The 21,747-nt window shown below is 38.4% G+C and overlaps 1 protein-coding gene across 2 annotated transcripts in view; it reads right to left on the minus strand.

Moving 5' to 3' along the window:
• SEPTIN7 (septin 7) overlaps positions 1–21,747 on the minus strand; it is a 76,689-nt gene that overhangs the window by 11,801 nt on the left and 43,141 nt on the right. For both annotated transcript variants that reach the window (XM_038174626.2, XM_005014243.5), the window contains 6 exons: positions 13,236–13,342; positions 7,405–7,505; positions 6,671–6,805; positions 4,526–4,643; positions 2,604–2,696; positions 1,272–1,368 (listed from right to left, as the gene is read on the minus strand). In XM_038174626.2, coding sequence (XP_038030554.1) covers positions 1,272–1,368; positions 2,604–2,696; positions 4,526–4,643; positions 6,671–6,805; positions 7,405–7,505; positions 13,236–13,342 — 651 coding nt within the window. The remainder of the gene's footprint in view (positions 1–1,271; positions 1,369–2,603; positions 2,697–4,525; positions 4,644–6,670; positions 6,806–7,404; positions 7,506–13,235; positions 13,343–21,747) is intronic.

Genomic DNA, 21,747 nt, shown 5'->3' on the forward strand with positions numbered 1-21,747 from the left:
AGCCCTGTCAGCACAGCTGTATTATTGAAGGTCAGACATTAACTGAAGACCTCAGTCTAGATCCAGTTATGCCCAAAACCTTTAGAAGACAGACTTTATGAAGTCTATTTCTCCCTCCAGCCCCACCAAAGGAGATGCAAGTCTTTAGTTCAATTTTAATGCATCTTTTGTTGTTCAACTAAACAAAGGAAGTCTGTATATTCAATTTGATGCACTTGTCTACAACCCGAGTGTGAAACATTTCTCAAGTTTGTTTTAAAATAAAGAAGAGCAGTACCATTTTGTACATTTCAAAATACTAACGCAAGAGCCTTAAAATAAAGCTTGATCATCTCTGGTGCAGCTGGTTTTTGCTTTGTGCCAAACCTCATTTCCTGCCAGACGTACTTTAAAGAGACATACTGCAGCTTTTTAAAGTATTGGTCCATACTGTGCTTGGATTCTTTGCTATTTTGACCCATATTGAATTTATAGTCATTGCCCTTGAAAGGCAGAAATAGTGAGAAAAATCTTCTCTTTCTTCAATACATGCACACTACAAGGAAAAAACGTGTAATCATAATGGAAAAACAACGCAAGTTTATAACAATTCTTTTCTTTATATGGCATGGTGCGAGCTTTATTTTTCATGTGCTGTTTCAAATAGGTAAATAGATTTGAAGCACAAGCAATGGTTGTCAGAAGAACATCGTTATCTTTAAAGCTTATCTTCTACTGTTAGAAAGATCTAAACAAAGGAAGAAAAGGAACTATGAAAACTATTCAATTCAATACAAGCTACCTTCCTGTTGCTAAGCCCCAACAATTAAGGCTAATATATTTTGGGTATTTGATAGGTATAAGAATTTGGGTATTTAAATTCTTACAGAAACTTTAAACTGAATTTATGCTAGTGAAGCTGATCAAATTAACATTTATAATGTGAATACCCTGAAAAAAAAAAAGAATTCAAGAAATAAACACAGTTTATATGTAAGAAATTAAAATAAGAATGCTAGTAAACACTTGGAATTTAAGCCTCATCTTATGTAGGAACTGTAATAAGTTACTACGGGTTTTTACAGTTCCTCAGTGAAGCTTCAACAGGAATCTGCTTGCAAAATTACACGTTGCTGAACCTTTACCTTGTTCCTGTCAGAATAACAAAAAATAGTACGTTCAATAGATTTCCAATGTACATTATACCAAGCATTTTAAAAACATTTCAAATGTTTTTAAACATTTGAATCCTAATACGTTTCAAATGGCCACAAATAATGAAAAAGCCTTACCTTCTGCAACTCCCCACGGGTACTGCCTTCCTCTAACTCTCTTGCCATTGACTTCAATGATCGTATTACTACCTACCACAGCAAGAGGTAAACGATCCTACAACATAAAGTATTGCTTTAAAAATCAAACTTCTCTAATGCAAAAATATACCATAAGCATATCATGTATAAACTTGACTGAGACCAGTTGGGTGCTGTAACACTGTGGTGCAGCTTGCCCAAACAGCCAGAATAGTTGCATTCACTAACCTCTGACTTGTTTTTATTACACACATTCTACACACACACCTTTCTGAAATTCCCTATACACTGTCACATACTGTAAATCTGGGTAAGAAGCAGACACTACTGTTACTTGGTAAACTGCACAGGCAAAACCATTTTCTATTTAATTAACTTGCACAGTAATTATTTATCACTTTGTATCCCCACTGGCTACAAGGGTTGTTGTTTTGACTGGATCTTGCATCCAATTTTCAAACATTTGCCAAAAACACTAATTCAGGTCCTTGTTTTCAACTGAAGCAAAAATCTTTTCAGTATAACAAGCAAAGTAGTCAAGAGCTGCTTCAAATAGCTGAAAGGAACAGCATACAAAGCCAAATATTTTGGACTTCCATCCTTGCTTTCATTCTTCCTCTTCTCCTTTAGGCTAGCACATCTTAGTCCCAGAATAGCATTCATTTGTGCCATTTGTGTTTTATCTATCCTAGGCGATTCCCACAGTAACAAAAGATGTAAAAGCTTTTATAGGCTGTTAAAGTTACTGAGCAAAAAAGATAAGTCCATCCACAAGATGGACTTCAACATGAAAGAACGAACCAAAAAACACAAGTAAACAAAGAAGTCATGCAACAGCCTGACAGCCCAACAGTCATTCTGATTTCTTTTAGTCATTCGTCTAAATTAAGGTTTTGGTATATCAATTGGTCAGACATCACTTCTATTGAGTACAATGCATGCAATTCATGCCACTGCACACCTTCCTTGCCTCCTACCAAGCTCACAGTCAAATGAAGTGTGGCAGGCAGGTAGAAGTCAAACAGGGATTAAATAAAAAGAAAGCAAGTGATCTGTAATCTTTCAAAAATTTATCAATGAGAATGTGATCTCATGTTCTCGTTCTAAATTTCACCCATTAAAGGACTAAAGCAAATCTGAGAAGAACTTCATTCTCTCAAATAAGAAACAGTGCATCTTTGAACAACCTCTCATCTTTTTATCCTCTACATTTTGGTGGGTTCTTCACTATCAACAAAAAGCTTTTCACGCTCCTCCCCTTTCCCTCCCCCCCAATCAAAGCAAAAGAGATGCAGTTAAAGATATATTTACCTTTATCTTTTTAACAATCTTACTTTCTTCTTCATCATCTGTTTCTGGAAATTCATATATTTTAATTTTGTGTTCTTGGATTTCTTTCATTATCTAAAAACAAGAACATGTTATTTGCTTGAGGTATGCAGCAAGAAATAAATTATAAGACTATGAAATCTGATTCCCCCTCTTTGCATACTAAGGTGATTAACTTACATCATAGAACTTATACACATTTAACACCATCAGGCTACTCCAAGGGATTATTAGCAGGACCATCACTCCTGTGGCAGGAGAATGTGGATTAGAGCCAAAGACCTCATAGCTAATGGAATGCTGTCCATCAATGCAAGGAACAAGAATCAACCAGCAGTTTTCTACGTCTGGGCCAACAGGGAGATTTACATGAATGGCTGCTCCAACTGCACATGCAAAAACTAATATGATCAAACTTAAATTCTCAGACTAGTCTAGCAACTGAATACCTTATAAAAAAAAAAACTGAGTAGATAACTGCTGGCATACTTCAGCCCTTTTAATTCCCACAACAGCTACTGCTGTCACACCTATTCTTTTCTGTTTCCAGCTTGCCTGAGCACCGATTGCTTGAAGCAAGATCATCTATTTTAGATAGAGCTTGTGACTGATGGACTGATTCCAGTGGCAAGTTGGGTTGAAAAATATTTGCAGGCACTAATGAAAATGTAAGAATAACTGACAGCCTGATCAAAAATGAGGCTTTACTGTTTTGGTGCCTGATTTGTCCGAAGCATATTTTTAGAAACAAACTGATTAGTTTTCCAGAATTTTGGAATGGAAAAGTATTATGCCATTTAGCTGACAGCTACATTGCAGAGCCTTTGGGAATATTTCTGGTTCATGAGTTTGCAATCTTACAAGAAATATATGCTTCCAATTCAGGCAAGGACTTCTTTTCAAAGTTTCATTTTGGAAAGTCTGCCGCATTTAACATCAACTCATTGATAAAGCTATGTATGTACTAAGAAATATTCTGCATTCTACCTTTTTTTTCCCCCTTCCACACAGGGTTACATCCAAAGAAAAACCACTTGAAAAGCTAACAAAATGGACTTCAGGTCTACAGCATCTTGCCTACACTTCTCCAAGGCAGAAAATGTCATTGCATTTTAAGTCTTAAATCAAGAACTTTTTGCACAGCATTTCTTAATGCCAACTTTTTTTTTTCAGAACCTGTGTTTTTTTAAAACTAGGATGGGACTCAGTTCAACAAAATCAACTTCATGTCTCATTTTATCCTATTCTGTGTTCTCCTTATCCTCCTCCTTGCATAGCTGAAATAAAACAATCCACTTGGGAAGCATTACTACTAAATTTATTGTAAAAACACAAAGAAAATTTCATTGTGTCAATGTTGCAATTATCTAACCATCTTTAAAATACATTGCTACAGCCCAAAGCTTAACAGAGGCATACTGTTTCAAAGCTAGTATTTAATGTATCTTTACATGGCATTCACTTTCATATTGAAGTGCTAATAAAGTCAGTAACAGTGTAAATACTGTTAAATACTGTTTTTGTGTGTGTTTTGGGGATTCTTTGTTTGTTTTTGGTTAGTTGGTTTGGACGTTTTATTGTTTTCTTTTCTTTAGTTTAAACAACTTCTGTTAGGCACCTAAATCTTGAAAGTTCCCTTCCTACCTTACTGATTTTTATCTCAGTAGTGAAATACTTGCCCTGCCAAGAATCATGCTACACTTAAAACATCTTTCCCTGCGGACAGAAACAAGATTTCACCAAGAAATATAATTAAATCTAGAGATATAAATTACTTAGCTTTGCTGTCTCAAGTCACTGCTTCAGGGTTTAAATTTTGCATACAAGAAGTTAAATCTCACCATTTCCATAGGGACCGGCTTACTAAATTAGTCCACGTCGTAAATATTCATCTTTCAACTCACCTGTTTTTTAAACTGTTGGCATTCCTCAGGTGTAAGTGTGTCTGCTTTGGCAATGAGTGGAATTATGTTCACTTTTTCATGCAGGCGCTTCATAAACTCTATATCCAAAGGCTTAAGTCTGAAAGACAGCATTAATTAATATAAATTGCAAGGCTTTGAACAAGAACATACAAATGATTCAGGATTTGTCCTGACAACTGTTCTTAAGGCACTGATTTATAAGTGATAGATGGTTGAATGAAATTCAGAAAAGACTACCAGCAACTGCTATAGGAATTCCTTAGCATAGTATAATGCTATGAAAGTAAATCATACGTTAATGTTACTAAGCAGTCAAGAGAATTCTGCTAGCTGAAATTACATTCATTTAAGCAAGTGATAAAAATTCTTCTACCAAGGCTCGTGTCATTAGCCGGAAAATAGTTCTATTTAAAACCTGACTTGGTAGGAGTTTATAGTTGTGAATCATACCATGTTCACATATCCAGCTCTACTTTCTGAAAATTATGTTTATTTACATGTCCTTTCCTGAGAGTGAGCTGTAAGATTCTTTTTTATATGTATTGCTAAAGACAGTTAAAACTGTGGCCTGCATACAAACAAAACAGAAGTATCTCATCTCTGAAGTACTATGTTTAACAAAAGAACATTACGAAAGAGGATGGCAATGACTTAAAAAAAAAAAAAAAAAAAAACACCCACCACACAGGTACATCAGAATACCAGGTACGGGTCAAAATGGTCAATAGTTCCTGTTTGCTAAAGTAAAGCCATAGGTTTTGATGCATTAATGCTTTAGAATTATAACAAGTTCAGTCAGGCTTAAAGGATTCACTTAAAGGATTTAACAAGATTATTTCTCATATTAAATAAATTAGGATTAGGAACAGATTTATTTGGTACTCAAATTAGCTTCTCCTTGAAACCATATACATACATACATAAAAGAATAAACAAAACGTCACAGAAAACGTATTTATCTCCAGTTTAACAGCTTCTACTTGCTGCTGAAAGTCACAGCATGATTCCTTTAAATAGCTAACATTAATGTATGTCTAGTTTAAGAGCACTGGTGTGGCTATCCATTCACCCTTGTATGCTTTCCCTCTCATTTCAAAAAGCCACCTAAATCAACTTCTGGCTGATGGGCAGCTGCCAAAGGAGGAGGATAGTTCCCAACTACAGCACTTGCTTGATTAACACGCATGTTGATCAAAAGAAGTTTAGTGAAGACAAGTCTACATTAGAAAAATAGCATTTTCTTTCCAAAGTTTAGAACTCTGTGTAGTTCAAAAATGGTTACTGGAACCATTCAGATGCTAACTAGAGAAGCTGAATTTTGAACAGGCTTTTTTCACTACCAGAGGAATATTCCTCAGGATTTCTTCATTACTTCCTTCACAGCATTTTACTACTTTCCATCTATTCAACAGAATAGGCTACTTATCTTCTCCTCCTCCTGGTTTTGAAGGTACCACTTAAGGAGTCTCTGAGAAATTTAATCACTTGTAATACAATAAAATGCTAAGCAACAAATTTCAGATCTAGCTGGCCTGCATCTAATACACCCTGGAAATGCAGTTCCCTCTCTCCACCACTAGATAGAAGTCTGATCAAGTTAAAAATAGGAAGGGGTGAAGGATTGCATAATAACTGGAAAAATAAAATACAGAACATGGATATTGCAATTGTCACTAGTCAAAGGATTACACTCCAGGTGAATAAAACATTCTTAAAAGGATGCAAGTAGCTTTCAATCTTTGATTTTATCATTAACCTCAGAGGGAAAGAAAAATCCTGTTGCCTGAGATGTGAACCAGCTTCTACAGTTGAAATTTAAATGTGTTTGGGCAAAGACATACGTATCAGAAGCAATCCTGGCACTTTTGAATACTTATGTGTTTTTTAATTGTTCTATTTTTTTCTTGTTATGTTATTAATGCACCATCATATTTTCTCGTGTTCTAACTTATTACCTGGCACGCTTGCTGATGTTTGACAAGTCAAAGTAAGTTCGTCTTTGAAATTAAACATGGTCTGCAGTTAATTAAGAAGCCATATCTGGAACTTTCCATACATAAGAATGCCAAATTTGGGTGTTTTAGATATAGACAGAGAAAGGAAACAAAATACACTAATACTAACCCATGTCCTGAAGGAGCAATGAAGTATAAACAGCACTGCACTCTATTATCTGGCATCTGACGTCTGTTTACTCGAGATTCTGCGTTCAGGTAGTCCTCGAATTTACTGTCGATGTAGTCAATAACAGGCTGCCAGCTGCAGAGGTTACATGAATAAAAACCTGTAAGTTACATCACTTATGTAAAAAAGTCTGACTTTGCTAAGAATTAAGTGTACACTATTTCCCTATGACTTTTTTTTTTATTAAAAGAATTCAACACAGTATATTGTAAGCAACCAGCTCCTCAACACACTATCAAGTTACATAGCTGTACAGATACAATCTACTAGCTCACTGAAAAACCCTTTCAAACACCATTACCATCACTGTAATAGCATTAAAGAAAATCCTTAAAGAGAGTATAGGAATACACCAAAGGAATATACTTTCTGGTCAAATCTTGTGAGAGCATACAACTAGGTTTAGCATACTGTAAGTGTTGATACAGTTCTAAAGGTTCCATTCACTTTAAAGATAATTAGAGAAAAGCTGATTGTGTTTCAATCAAGTCATAATGGTAATAGAAACTACAGTAGTCTAAGTTTTCAGTTAATAGCAAACTGCAGACAAGTTTAAAGCCATGAACATTTTAACTGAAGATCAAAGTGTACATTTTGAAAAAAGTCAGAATGCATTGTCTCACACATACAAAAGAGATACAGAATTTTGTGGGAAAACACAAAGAATGTCTTACCAATTACTATTATCCACAGCATCTCCAAATCCTGGTGTGTCAACTATTGTAAGCAGTAACTGAACACCACCTTCTTTGATTAAAACTTTTGACTGCTCAACCTGTAAAATGAATGAGATTAAATGCTTGGCAATTTAGCCATTGATTTTAAACACTAGGAAAAGGATTCAATGAATAAGAAGTCTGACAAAGAATTGCTGACCTTTCTGCTTCAGAGCAAACTTGCTTTGCTTATAAAATCCAAATTATTTTGATATTTGTTGATTCATACATTTTAAATTTAAATCACAACTTTTTTTTTAAACTCAGTAATAGAACCCATCTAAGCATATAAAATGTCCCAATAGTTTAACTCCTGTTCAAAAGATGAAAAACTCTCAAGAAGAATACCGATGCCAGTACAAAATTGAGAGAGAGAAAGAGAGAGAGAGAGCACTAATCCCCCCTGCCCAAACAACCCAACTAGGCTAGAAATGTAGCTATACTCTAGTCCAGGTTATTAAAAAGATATAACATATTTGTTTGTCTGCTTTTAGTGCAATGCTTGGGAAAGGAATCCTAGAAAGTGAGGGTTTCCTGCTATAGAGGCAGAGAGATGGGAAGATAATGCAATCTCGCTGCAATCTGCTGTGCCAGAGGTGACGTGACTGTAATGGTTTCTGTTAGCTCAGTGCTCGGATGGAAGCCTGACTCAACAAGACAACTGCTGCAGCGCAAGACATGATGCAAGTTTTGGGTGTGGGAGCGCCTGCCCGAGTTGTGACCACCCATCTGCAGCACAGCTCCATCCTCTTGCAGGAAGCAGGTTGTGAAACAGAAAGCTCAAGACACATGGCAAATGAATAGCTAACACTTCATATCTCAAGAATTATCGCCAATGCCAGCATCAGGTGCATCTCCCTGATAAAGCAGCATTCGGTGAAAAGAGAGCTATAAGCACTGTTGTATCCGCCAGTCTGACCCACAGCAGTGAAAAAAAAGAAAATCACATTAGCAGTTTGGCTCTTTTGAACTGCTCACACATTTAATCATGCTTTTTCTGATATTAAGACAATTTCTATTAATTATTAGTGAAGCTGCTTTCTTGACACAAAATCAATAAATTAATTATGCCAGCCATTTATTCCTAACAGCAAGTGGCTGCAAATAAGTTTGCAGATGTTTACGCCACAGTGTTGCTTAACATACTTCTTAAGCCTCCTGATCATTACCTGGGGAGAGAAAATTAAGTTAAAAGTAACTAGGTGAACCCTTAGAGAAGATGCAGTAATGAACTTTCAGAGAGTAGAAACTTGGATAATAAATCCCATCTGGATGGCCTCTTTTCCAGCTCAAGATTTGAGAGATCTCCTCAATGCTACTTAAGTGCTTGCACATACCCATTTGCACAGCTGAAATGGATTGGCTCACAACCACACCTGAAACTTGTTGCAAACTCTTTGCAGTCACTGGTTATGTGATGCAACTCCAAACTACAAGATAAATTAGCACTCTGCAGAAAGTCAAACTAAATACCTCTTGCACAAGTAAAACACTGACTGTAATTAAGAGGATGTTCAGAAGCACAGAAAACAGCAATAAGTAACTCCAAAGAAGCTGGGGCTCTGTATTTAACCTCTGAATTTGCAGAACATTATTTTCCCCTACTTTTCAGCAAGGATCCTATCCAAGCCAGACCTATCCATTTTGCTCCTAGGTCTTGACAAACAAATACAGCAATACCATGGCTGTCTGAAGCCTGCGGTAATTATGAGCTGGTTCCTAACCAAACAAAAAGGCAAAAAAGAAAAAATCATTAATGCATCTTCACAAAACAAGAACGCCCAGCTCTGGGCTACCTGGGTAGTCAGTCACAGGAGAAGGTAAATTGGAGTGGACTTGGAGGTCACTTAATTCCATCTCCTGCTCGAGCGTGCCTAACCACAAAGTTGGAAAGGTTTAAGACACGATTAAAGAACAAACAACAAAACTGAAACACACAACACCCAGCAGCCTAAGACACCACCAAGTTACCCTTTCTATAACTGCACAATTTCTATCCTTCCAGAAGTGTCCAGTCCAAAGCAGCGAGAGCCTGGGAATGCATATGCAGCATTTGAAAAACTTAAGTTTTAATTGTTGTGAATAGATCTTTTTTTCCCTCGAGAGTGCTACAGAGAAATTTTATTGTACACAATTGATGCCAGAACTCAAGGCAGTAATCCCCAGGCACACAGTCAACTCAGCCAAGAGTTTACTACTCACAAGCTTTAGCACGCAGGAGATTAACTTCTGATTCCTTTAATTCTTTTTGCTCTCTTGCATGCAGTAACCACAGAGCCCTCACATAACGGAGCTCTCTGTAAGCATAAGAAACCTGTAACACTTTCAAAATATTGCAGATGATAAGGTTAAGAACTGTAGTATTGCCAAGTGCTACAAGGTATCGACTTTATTCTCTGGCACACAAATTCCCAGCAAAAATCATTAAATTATTACACTCTCATAGCAGAATGCTTATTCAGAAAAAGCAATTAATCAAGTACAAGTTTGAATGTGTGTTTACAACAATGAAAAAGGAAGGTCAGGAGCTCTGTAGAAATGCCACACCATACGTTTTTCCTGACCCTGTATGCTTGTAAGTGTGGCTAAATTCCTGAAGTCACCTTCTGACAAGTGGCCTGCAGTAACTGAGTACCTGCAGGCAGCACTAATACCTTCCTAGGTGGTGGGGATTTAAATTCTTACGTTTCATCAATTCATGCAGGTATCTTGCAGAGCTTTCAAATACCTACAGAACAAGAAACTCAGTGCATCTAGGTAAGTGTGCCGTGAAAGCATGGGAGACAGACAGACCATATCCACCACACACTGTAAGCAGCAGACATGGCTGGTGAGAGACAGCAGGTGAAGACCCTGCCATAGAGCCTCCGTGTCTTTCTTTCGTAACCTGGATGGACGTGCCCATACATGGTCAAAGGCACAGCAAGCAGCAATATCTGGCAAAGACCCAGAAAATCTCTGTAAACGAGTGTCATTCATAGTTAAGCATCCAACTGCATCCTATCATCTGGTTTTAGAAGTATTCCCAAGGGATTCATGGAAAACATTAGTTCAAGCCTTGGAATTTAAAACTTTTTAATGAAAATCTACTCCGAGCGGCCATTTTCCCATGCACTCTGGCTAGCTGGGTCACGCTGCTCTGTCCTCCAGCGCTGCACCGAGTCTTGTGATGCCACACACGTCACAGCTCGAGGAACTTCAGTGGGTTAAACAAGACTGCACCCATCTGACATCAAGTCATTTACTATTAGCTGTTTTCCGTGAAAGGAATACAAAGAATCTGCCTCACAAAACAACATGCTGCTGCTTTCAAACATTGCCCAAAATACAGTTTGCAATTATCTGAGTGAGTCTCTTACATGATGCCTAATCAATAAATGGTTCCCACCATGTAAGAACAGGAAATTATTACGACCAAGATTTTAGGATGCTTTGGTACCCTAAATTTTCTTTTGTCTGTTTCACCTCTACGCTACAAAACCCTTAGCGTTTTTCAATTCAGAAAGGTTTGCAGTGGCAAAGAGCACAGATCCCATGGATCCAAAGAGCAGCTTTTGCTGCTAACTCTTTGGTTTCACATTTGATTGGAAGCTGTGTGCTGGCAATTGTGGCTGTCTTGTATGTGATTACAAGGCTGTAGTGGCAGACTATTTTATCCTCACTTCGAAACTGAAATAAGACAGTTTCATCTCTGAAGAATGCAACATGTCAGGATGATTAGATTATCTAATTTTGCAACCAAGCAGATGAAAGTACTTAACTCGGATTCCAGAAACTCCACAGACAGAGCGTTCAGTTAGTTTTCCTTAGAGTGATCCACCATTAATCAGGGATGGGCTGAGTTAATTTGAAACCTGTCTTGCAATTTTTTGTTTTAGCTTGTATGTTTTTTTTGTTGGTTTTTTTTTTTTTTTTAATTGGGAGAAATAGTAAAGTAATATCTTCTAATGACAGGAATCTAACTCATCCTGAAGTTATTTAAAACTATGCCTGTAAGTGAACTTGAATTGATTTAGCTTCGGCTAACAATGTGTAATCAACAATAGCAGAATCACAAGAAGCCCTTCTACCAATACAACTCATCCTTCTGCTAAGTTTTCCAGCATTCACCAAGCTTCATCTCCTTTCCTTAATAAGCGTATCATACTAGAAATAAACTATTTGCACCTTTTCCACACCACTTAACATTTCTTTGAACCATATACCTAAACTCAGCCTAATTCAAATAATACTCTACTACCCCTACTAACAAGCTAACAAGCCCATTTTGTCAGTCACTGTTATCTTATATTAAAACCAACCAAATAGCTTAACAGACATGGCCAAAGCTTAGAGAAATGTAAATATATTATCAAACTCTGGATGTTCAAAAACTTTCCTCCAAATAAAAAAATAAAGTAATAATAAAAAAAAATCAATATTCTGCAAATACATTTTTTATTAGTACTCAAGCCTGATGTTGGCCTAACTGACAAGCAGTTTTATTTAACCTTTTCAAGTATGAGCATAACTAACTTTTCCCTGGCCCTCTGATAACGAAGTAATCCAATGTTCTGAGATTGAAGAAAAAAATCCCATACTCCAAACAAAATCAGAAAGCCCATAAAACACTAAGGTCATTGGGTCATACCACTGGAGCACTGTTATCCAATTCCAGTTTAAATAAAATAAAATAAAATTAATTTTACAGCTTCTCTTTAGAGTTTTGACTACCTACTAGCTCAACATAGGCTTCCTAATCCCCTCGTGACAGCTCTGTAAGTACACCACAACTTCAGACACAGCTGAGGTGCTCTGAGACTGTCACTTTTGCAGCTGGTAAAGCCATGCTGGACCACAGCAACTGTGAGCCATAACCTGGTCTTCACCAGGGGGTGAGTATGAGATTGGATTATCACAAACTGTCTTCACCAAAATCTTAAACAAGTGACTGATGTGCATCAAGGGAGATTAGCAGAGCTCATCTGTTCCTACTCAGCTGCTCAACTGCGGAGGCAGAAAGTAGCATGCTGAAGAGCAGGAATTTCCTAAATCACCCACAGCATTAAGAGGACATTTCACTATTTCTTAGTATTAGGCAGTTTTCACTTTCTTTTTGAACAACATTTTTATAATATAAATAGCATACTTTTTTTTTACTAAGAGAAAAATATATTGATTCATAGCAAAATATTACAGAAAGCAAACCAATCAAGTTCATTTTTTTTGATGTAAGTGTTTCAACCGTATCATGCACTTGCAGGAACATTGTCTTTGCTCATGTAGTGCTTAAGTCAGTCAGGTTCACCCTAGGCCAAGAAGTGTCAGAACAACAACTAACAACAGGTAAAAAATGTACCATAAAGGACACAGGTTGCACAATATTGCCAAATACTTTTACATAAAAGATTTGCAGTCAGTAGAAAGACCGAATAATACAGTTTCTAAAAGCCTGCTGTAAACAGTCAGAGGTTTTAACACACATTTAAGTATTTCTAATATAGATACTTAATATTTAAATTGATAATAAGACATTCCACTTCCTGACAGGACTGCACCTGTATCACATTTGTAAAGCACAGGCAGCACACAAAGCATCTCAGGGATCCCGCCCTTCAACATCCTACAATTTTCATAACCTGAAAGTTGTGTAGTTACTGTATGCTGAGTGACACCCTGAATATTTCTGTGGTTTACACTGTGGCTGCACTTACTTAAAACACATGTACTTATGTGACAACTATAGCATTTTATGTCACTACATTGCAAGTTAATTTACTCAAGCTGCAGTCTTCCGCCCCAAGACGTACCTGTACAGTCTTTTTAATTCTGTGTGAAGGACCTGGATACTCCGGGGAATATAATTCTGTTAAGAATAATGAGTTGATTAATGTTGATTTTCCCAGTCCAGATTCACCTAGAAGAAAACAGAACAGCTTCAGTAAAACTGGTAATATCACACACAGTATAAGCACTTAGCTCTAGATCCGTGTACTCTTAAAACATAATACCTGAAAACCTTCACTACATTCCAAGGTTTTGAGAAGCTGTAATCTCTTTCAGTTTCAAGGAAAACTCTGCGTTTGTTGTTGTGTTGTTTTTTTTTTTTAAATCAGAAAATCCAACTGTCACTATTGGATTCCATAAATATTCATTTTTCCAATCACATTTTAAAGTAGTGCTAAATGCTAAATTTTAAACTTTTTAAAAGTAGTGCTAAATGCATTTAGCACTAAATGCTAAATTTTAAACTTTTTAAAGTAGTGCTAAATGCATTTAGCACTTCTCCATCGCTCCCATTACAACACTTGAAGATGATATTGCCCAAATTAAAGTTTATAAATAAGCCATCTTCCTGGTATCAGTTTCTGTCACTACACCAAAGCACACTAAGCTTTCTCCTTTATGTCAACTATTATTTGAGGGTCTTAAGGGGGGCGGAATTTCAGATTACCCTAATTACTGAAGTCACAAAAGCTAAAGAAAAGTTTTTTTTAAAAAAAAAAAAAAAAAAAACACCACCACCACCAAACAAACCTATGTGATTTGCATGGGAAATTTGCAAAAGAGCTATTTCAACACGACAATTCACACCAGAACAAGAACTAGATAAAAAGGTATATGAAACTGATGCTTTCTGGTTTAATTTTTCCATGTGCAGTGCTGTGAACATGTTAACCTAAACACAGAGAGTGACACAACTTCGCTCTTAAACTAAGAATTCTGGATGCAAACTACTGTAAACGTATTTACACTAAAGGAAAAGAACCAACTACACTGCCCCCGTACTTTAAAAAGACAAAAAAGTTTTCTAAGCCCCATCAGCCACCCAAAACGATAACTGATTTTAGACTAAACTCCCAGCTTCAAAACTTGTCCTGAGCTAAGTGCCCTAGGCCAACACAAGTACTGCAGGGCTAGGAAACAGAAAGTAGCTATGGACCTCAGCAGACAAGAGTGTCTCCACTGTAATCACTGGCTGGATTTCATCCACGAGCTAGCTTATACACATCAGCCAGCTCAATTACAATTGTGGCGCTTGAAGTCTCTGCGGCACTGAGCTGAGCAATCTGATTAGCTATCCTGTAAATGGATTAGCAGTTGCTGAAATGCTGCAAGCAGAGCTCCTGCAGGCTGGCTCCGTTATTAGTGGCGCTTGTTCTCCAAGTCCGGCCCTGGGTGAGAGATGAGCTAACGCGTGCTTTGAGAAGGTCTGGCTGTGCATGAGGACAGAGACAAGGCGTTGCCACCTCAGCAGAGCACTGCTGGGAACACCAACCCCAAAACGACAGCTGTACCAGGGCCAGAAGGGGCGGGTTTGCTGGCAGGCACCTCACTGCTACCATTATGGATTCTGCCTTTCTCCGTGGTCAGACGTGTCAGAGCTGTGCCTCAAAGTGTTTGCTTGCAAGGGATGCGCATCCACTGCTCTTCTGGGCATGGTCAGCAGGAGCTTAAAGGCCTTTCCCTACTGAGTTTGCACAAGACAGAAGCTCCTGAAAGACACGGCTTTCCCAACTATCTCCGCAGCCAGACTGAAGCCGTGTCTTCGTCTCAGCACCCCGCCCAAGATGCACACATTATTCCGGATAAGCTGGAGTATTATTTATCCACCCTGCTGAGCCTCCCTCTAATTCTGCCATTTATAAGATTCATATTCTTTCATCCATCATCCTGTTATATATGGAGTGGTAATTCGTGTCAAGAAAATGGTTGATATTAATAAAGGGGGAGATTTGGGAATGTGACCATGGGGGTTGGAAAACCCCGTGATTGAGATAACATTAAACTCTTAAGGACGAGGCCATCAGGAATATAAAAGAGTTCAGAGGGAACAATGAAGGGTGATTCAGGAGACTCCATGCAGTCTCTGGTTTCTTGTTCTCCAGCTGGTCTCTTGTCCTCCAGCCGTTAAGGCATGGAAGTTTCTGGGTGTTTGCTGTTGTTGTTACATTCAAAGTTGTTTGACCAATGAAAAGTTGTTTTGAAAAGAACTGCTGTGGAGAGAAGGGTATAAGAGGGGAGCCTGCCCTCAAGATAAAAAAAGCAACACGATGAAGTTACATCAATAAAGAAGCAGGAAAAAGAAGTGAAGAGGAACAGGCTGGCAGAACGGAGACCAGGATGGGAGCAGGTACATTGATTGCCTCATGAAGATAGGTTCGGCCAGACTCAGCAAACCGCTCAGAGAAGCTCGTACAGAAAGTCGCTGGAAATAGGTGTACTAGAGCTGGAGAGAAGCTCGAGCTGAGAGAAGCGGACCTGTGCACACAACTGCCTCTCGCTGGTAAGCAGTTGCGCATTATGGGGAATCATATGTCCTTAGGAACAAAGACTGTCCTGGTAACCTTACAGCTCATTCTCCTTCTTAACAGTCAGACAGTTTGAGCCTGAAAGATGAGGCCAAACTGAGGTCAAGGTGTGGGACTCTGCAACTAAAAACGACAAGGTTGCCGGGGGATTGCTCGGCACCCGGCGAGCAATCTCTGAGGCTTTAAAAGAGCCATGTGGAGCCACAGTCAGAAGCACATGGTTTGCCAGATAGTGAGGGAGCTGCGGGCTCCTTTACTGACCCAACTGCTACGCCATGCGCCCCTCTGCTGCTACAGCCATCGAAGATTTTGAACTCTGAAAGGATCCAATGAAAACCAGGAGCGCACCCGAGATGGTTACAGCTGGAGCACTCCATACAGGATGGCCCCTGAACTACTGCAGCACCAGGCACAGACAGATCTGTGTGTCCCCAAACCCAGCACCAAGGGTGAGGTAGCAGTTCTGAGCTCAAAACATCTATGAAGGTAGTAAAAGGCTGCAATAGCAAATACAAAATTACACTGAAACAGTAGAAAAAACGCCCATAACAGGAACATTTGGTCTAAGCTTTTGGGCAGACCTGTGTGGTGCCAGGAGTTGGACTTGATGACCCTTATGGGTCCCTTCCAATTCAGTAAAGTACCAAATCACAGAATATCCTATGGGGAAAATGCTGCTTCTACTGCTGTCAAGCAGGAGTTTCTCTGCTGATCTACAGAGGATGCAGAATTAGAGAACCCAAGTGCATTCAAACAAGTCTAGCCAGCCTCTTCAGACACATTCAAGTATTCTGAATTTATCTAGAAACGTAAAACAAAAACAAACAAGCAAAACCTTTGTTTTCCCATATAGAAGCTTGTTCAATGCAAATTCACCTAAAAGGATTCCCTCCCTACTGGAAAGCCTTGAGTTGCAGCTACAGAGGATTCCAATAGGCTATGAATACTATGAACAAAACAGAAGAAAACAGGGAAAACAAATAGAATTTACTTTGCCTTAACATAACAAAAAGACACGTCCACAAAAAATGCTTCCTCCCACTTTTTGTACCCACTTCTAATGACGTTTTGCACTGCTGCCACACCATGAAGCCAGGAAAGCACCATGGCAGTGTGCTAACTCCAGTCACTCCATGCATCACGATGCGTTCCGAGATCTAGCTGCCTAATTCACACTAGGTGAAATTTCTTTTAGAAATGTCCTGACTTTTCTAGTTTCAGCATAAAATGTGTCATTTCACAATGAAAAAAATGAGAAAAAAAAAAAAGAAATCCTCTGACTTTGCAAGATAATTGGAAACCAAACACTCATTTGCTATCTCCTGTCTAACTACTGCTAACTACCTTTACCCTGCCCTCACTCTATATTTAGCTTTTTCTTTTCTATTTCAAACGCATTTTTGGGTCTGAAGAGACTACCAGTAACTGCTGGAGTGGCCTGCAAACTAAGAATCATAGTCTCTAGAATAATATGAAAACAGGTAAGTACAGAGAATAAACAACTGGAAAACAAGGAAAACATGAAAACAGGGGTAGAATACTGCCTTTTTTTTTTTTTTTAATTAGAACAAACAAAAAAACACTCCCCCCTATCACCAACTCAGGAACAATTGCTTCTGGCTATGCTATACAAATCTTTCACCTTCATTTCCAAATTGCTCATAAATTATCACAGATCAGGAGTTTTGGAAGATCAGTTACTGAATTTATCTACAGTTAACTTGCATGTGTTCAGTGCACGTTCTTCTCCTGTTCAAGTTCCATCAGCTCTTGTTGCTACTTTGATACTTTAAAGGAACTTAGGCTGCAAGCATCTCCTCCCTATAATAACAGAAACGAATTGTTATCCTTAAATCTTAATGATGCTACTTTTTTCATCATTCATTGTTGTGGCACGTTGAGAATGTGGCCTCTTCCCAACCTCCTCCAACTTTTCTACCTCCTTCATCCTTATTTAATCAAGTACAGAAGTGGACAAGCAGTCCAATTCCATTTCCAACTTTATACCTAGTTGTTATTTGATGAATAACTCCTACTGGACAGAGCTATCTTCTCATTCACATATTACATTTCCTGATAACGCACCACAGTACATCTTCCGGCTATCATATGGCTCTGAAAATCCAGGATCAGTTTTCTATTGTGATCTCCTAATATTTTTAGAACCTTGTTTTGCTAAAATCCAACCCTTCAGCACGTAAACGTGACTTACACACTTGGATTTATGAGGGTTCATTAAACATATCAAGTGATCTAGCTAACTAATCGATACTGAAGATTCTCAGCGTGCTCTCTGCATGTTGTATCAGCATTTCCTACCCCTTCATTACTTAAGAATTACTCTGGCAGAACTCACCAGCAGTCTGTCCACTCTTCCCTAACGAGTGCTTGGCTACCGGCAGTCGAACAGCATTTCATGTTGTGCCCTGTGACATACTACCACACAGCTGGGAATGCAACCACATATCCTATCTGTACTTTGGAGTTTCAAGTTGCTTTCCCAAGCCCCAAGCAGGACAATTTGTAAGCCTTCTGTTAAATTGCCCTAAGAAGCATGCTTCAGGTATTCCCACCAAGAAGACCCAGTCTCAGTGTATCTGCTAACTAGTGTATCTCCTAGCACCAACAGACTAAAAGGATGCATCAACTGCTAGCAACTGCAGTGGGTGAGAGAAAGGGGGCAGAGATTTTTAGTGCACCTGATAGCCCCAGATAGTTATTACAAAGAGATCAAATGCAACAGAAAAATGCTGCACTTCCCAACAACACAGATATACAGAATATTTACATCAAGGCACATTTTATTTTTAGCTGGTGAGCTAGGTTTTTGATGGAATTTCTTCCATTTTATGAGTTCTAACTCGTGTCATTGTTTGTTAAAATATAACCCCAGTAGCTTAACGCTGGTGATTCAAAAGAGGAGAATAAGCCTGTCAGACAACAAAAATAATGTACGTCATCTCCTTTCATCCCTGTACAACTCACAGTATGTGCACACAACAGCACTTGCATCTTTATGCAGATGCCCAATGGCCTTGATGGTACTAGTTTTGATACAGAAGTGAAGCTACACGATTAATCAAAGTTCATTACGAGGCTGCAGACTAACACGTAGCACTGAGAGCAAATAAAAGCATTAAGAGCCCAGAAATGACCACAAAAAACAGAGGCTACAAGATGCTTTTAATTTTAAGGCTGATTTTAGAAACTTTTGCAAATGCTTCAATAAATGTACAGGAAAACCCAAACAAAACCTGTTGGGAGCTGGGGTGGGCTCAACACCATGCTCTGTGGCTGTTCTCCCCTGTAGCTACAGTACTACGAAGGACGGTGTCTCATGCAGTCATGCAGATAGTTCAACTTTGTGTTCTCAGACACTTATAAAGGGAAGAAATCCAAAGCTCCGCCATTTCGTAATTTATGCTCCAAATTCAAGTTATGGAAGTAACATGTGCTAGAGCCACAGAGTTGATCCCAGCAAAACATAACAGGGAAGTCTGCTGGCGATAAATTTGCTTTTGCCTATCAGCAACTGCGTCAACAACAACAAGAATTTGACATTCAGTATACAAGGAGACAATTTCATCAACTTTCTTTGAGCATAATTTAAAATTTAAGTGCAGTAACTGAGGACAGACTCTTGGCATATTGTTCTGGCCACAGATCCCATTTAAATAATTCAGAAAAGCCATTAAAAGCAGGGAAGTACTTCAGAAGAATACTGAAACGGATTCGAGATAGCATTTTTCAAATGATGTTATTCCCTCTCAAAGCAGAAGCAGTTCTTGTTTTCTACAACTTGACAGATTAAAATGGCCGTGAAGCAGTGGTTTAACTGACCACGTTAGACTTTGGCTGCTGCCAGAATGAGTGGCCCCTGCTCCCAACCCACTACTTGTGCTGGAACTCCTAACACACCATGGAGAGGCAAGAAGTGATCCTGCTAAGGCATTAGGGTGTTGGGGGTGGGAAAAGGAGGGAAAGTAAGGGCCAGACGGATGAGGTAAGTCAGGTCTACAGGTTTCCATATATATATATATATATATATATATATATATATATATATATATTATTTATATAAAGTTTAAAAATCTACACTTAAAATCAGCCCAGGCATGCCAAAGCTTACCTTGATTTTGGTTTTGGTGCTAGTTAAAAGAAACCCCTATGCCTGATCAAGCTTCAGTCGTACTGCAATGCAGTTTAAAAGACATTACAAGCAACAAGAAGTTGTCAAAACTGACCTACATGGAAAATCCAAATGCACAAGCTCCCTGTGAAATAACTGAGTTGAGGGATTCAACTGAAAATGACAGTAACTGCAGAGCTCCAGGACAACAACCTTCTGCGGTTAAATTCCATAACCAGCACGTACCTTGAATTTTCAGACTTCAATGAAGCCAAAACAAAGCCATCACAAGAGAAGAAAAAATATACAGGTCCAAGATGAAAAAGTGAGGAAAAAAGCTGCTTAGATGCTAAAGGATTTTTTTATTTTTTTTTTTAAGGCTAGTAAACATACATCTGAGAATGCCACTGCTTGGTCTGGAAGAACTATGCATCTAGAGGAAGCTGCAGAGCTGGGCTTGCTCTCTGGAGAGATACAAAGTGATGCATATGATTCATTACATTCCCCAGTGATATGAATTGAAAAAAGAGAGAGGGAAAGACAATGGTAACACAATTTTCATCTATACATTACTATCGGCAATGTACTATATAGCATTTCAAGCACATGGAGTAATTTCTAAGATACCTTTAGTTCTCTAGTCAGCAGATGTTAATAAACAGACCACAGATTAATTAGTCACAGCAGGATCCTTCATTACTTGGGAAAAAAAAATACAGAGCTATCTACATGATGATGAGAAAATGTTAACAAAAAAAGTGACTCGGATTTCTTTTTTCTGAATAATTTTTTCTGAATAAAAGAGACCCTGGTACAGATAGAGGACCCACACCTTAAGGACAGTATGGCTTGCACTACTTGCTTTCTACTTAAAAACAAGTGCTACAGAGCAACTCAAGCAAAAGGAGAGACAGGTGAAGCACATTAGGCAGGATGTCAAAAAAATGAAACATCTGATACTGTTGCTCATGCTTTAGTGTATCACAGATAATTTGCAAAGGACAAAAAACCTGATTTTTATGCACATGGAAATTAGTAAGTCTTCCACATAATTCTAGAAAGAGCACCTTGACTTACTCAGCACTCCATTAGCTCTTTGCTTGCAAATCACGCATGAGAACAGTGAAAAATATTGAAAATAAGTGCTGAGTGCTCTCAAAATATCCCAGGTGAAACATTCTGCTATTGAAGCGATCCACAAAACATGTCACAGGACTGAACTGAGAGATTCCTAGAGCCAGTCATAATTCTTTTCAACATCTTATACCTTGTTTCTAAATACCATCTCTCCTGAATATCTCTGCAAGTGCTTGCTGTTGCAGGCAGCACAAAGGAAGCTGTGTTTGGACAAGGCTCTTCGTATCTGGCACGAGTGTCAAGAGAATGATGCAGAAGGCTCACTTAGGGAACTCCCCAAGTTTACCCGTGATATAATTTGGGGGCAAAAAAGAAAACAATTAGGGCAATGACCTCTGCAAATTAGGATAAATGGAGGGAATTCTATGCCTGCTTTTCAATATTTGGCTTAGTGCTAGTAAAACAATGAGCAAAAATGTTGCGGAGATGCTCTTCTGGATATGCTGCTGCCTCTTCTCATGACAAAATACACAAATTTGATACCTCATTTACTTGAGGTGGTTATATTCTTTAGTTTCCATAAGATAACTTCCACCGTATTCCATAAAAATGGGCCTTTTGTCTCTAAAGGAGAAACATGTAAGCTGAGGTAGGTTTGGATTGGCTTGTGTTGTCAGAACTACATCCTTGTTGATATGTTAAGAATTTCTTTTGTTTAAATGCTAAGCTACTGCTTCCAAAGTACTGCCACCACTATTTGGCTTTCTAGTAATTACTTAAGAGTAAAACTGAGCTGCTTTTAAA

This window comes from Anas platyrhynchos, chromosome 2, assembly GCF_047663525.1.
Source record: "Anas platyrhynchos isolate ZD024472 breed Pekin duck chromosome 2, IASCAAS_PekinDuck_T2T, whole genome shotgun sequence".
In the NCBI taxonomy this organism is placed as follows: domain Eukaryota; kingdom Metazoa; phylum Chordata; class Aves; order Anseriformes; family Anatidae; genus Anas; species Anas platyrhynchos.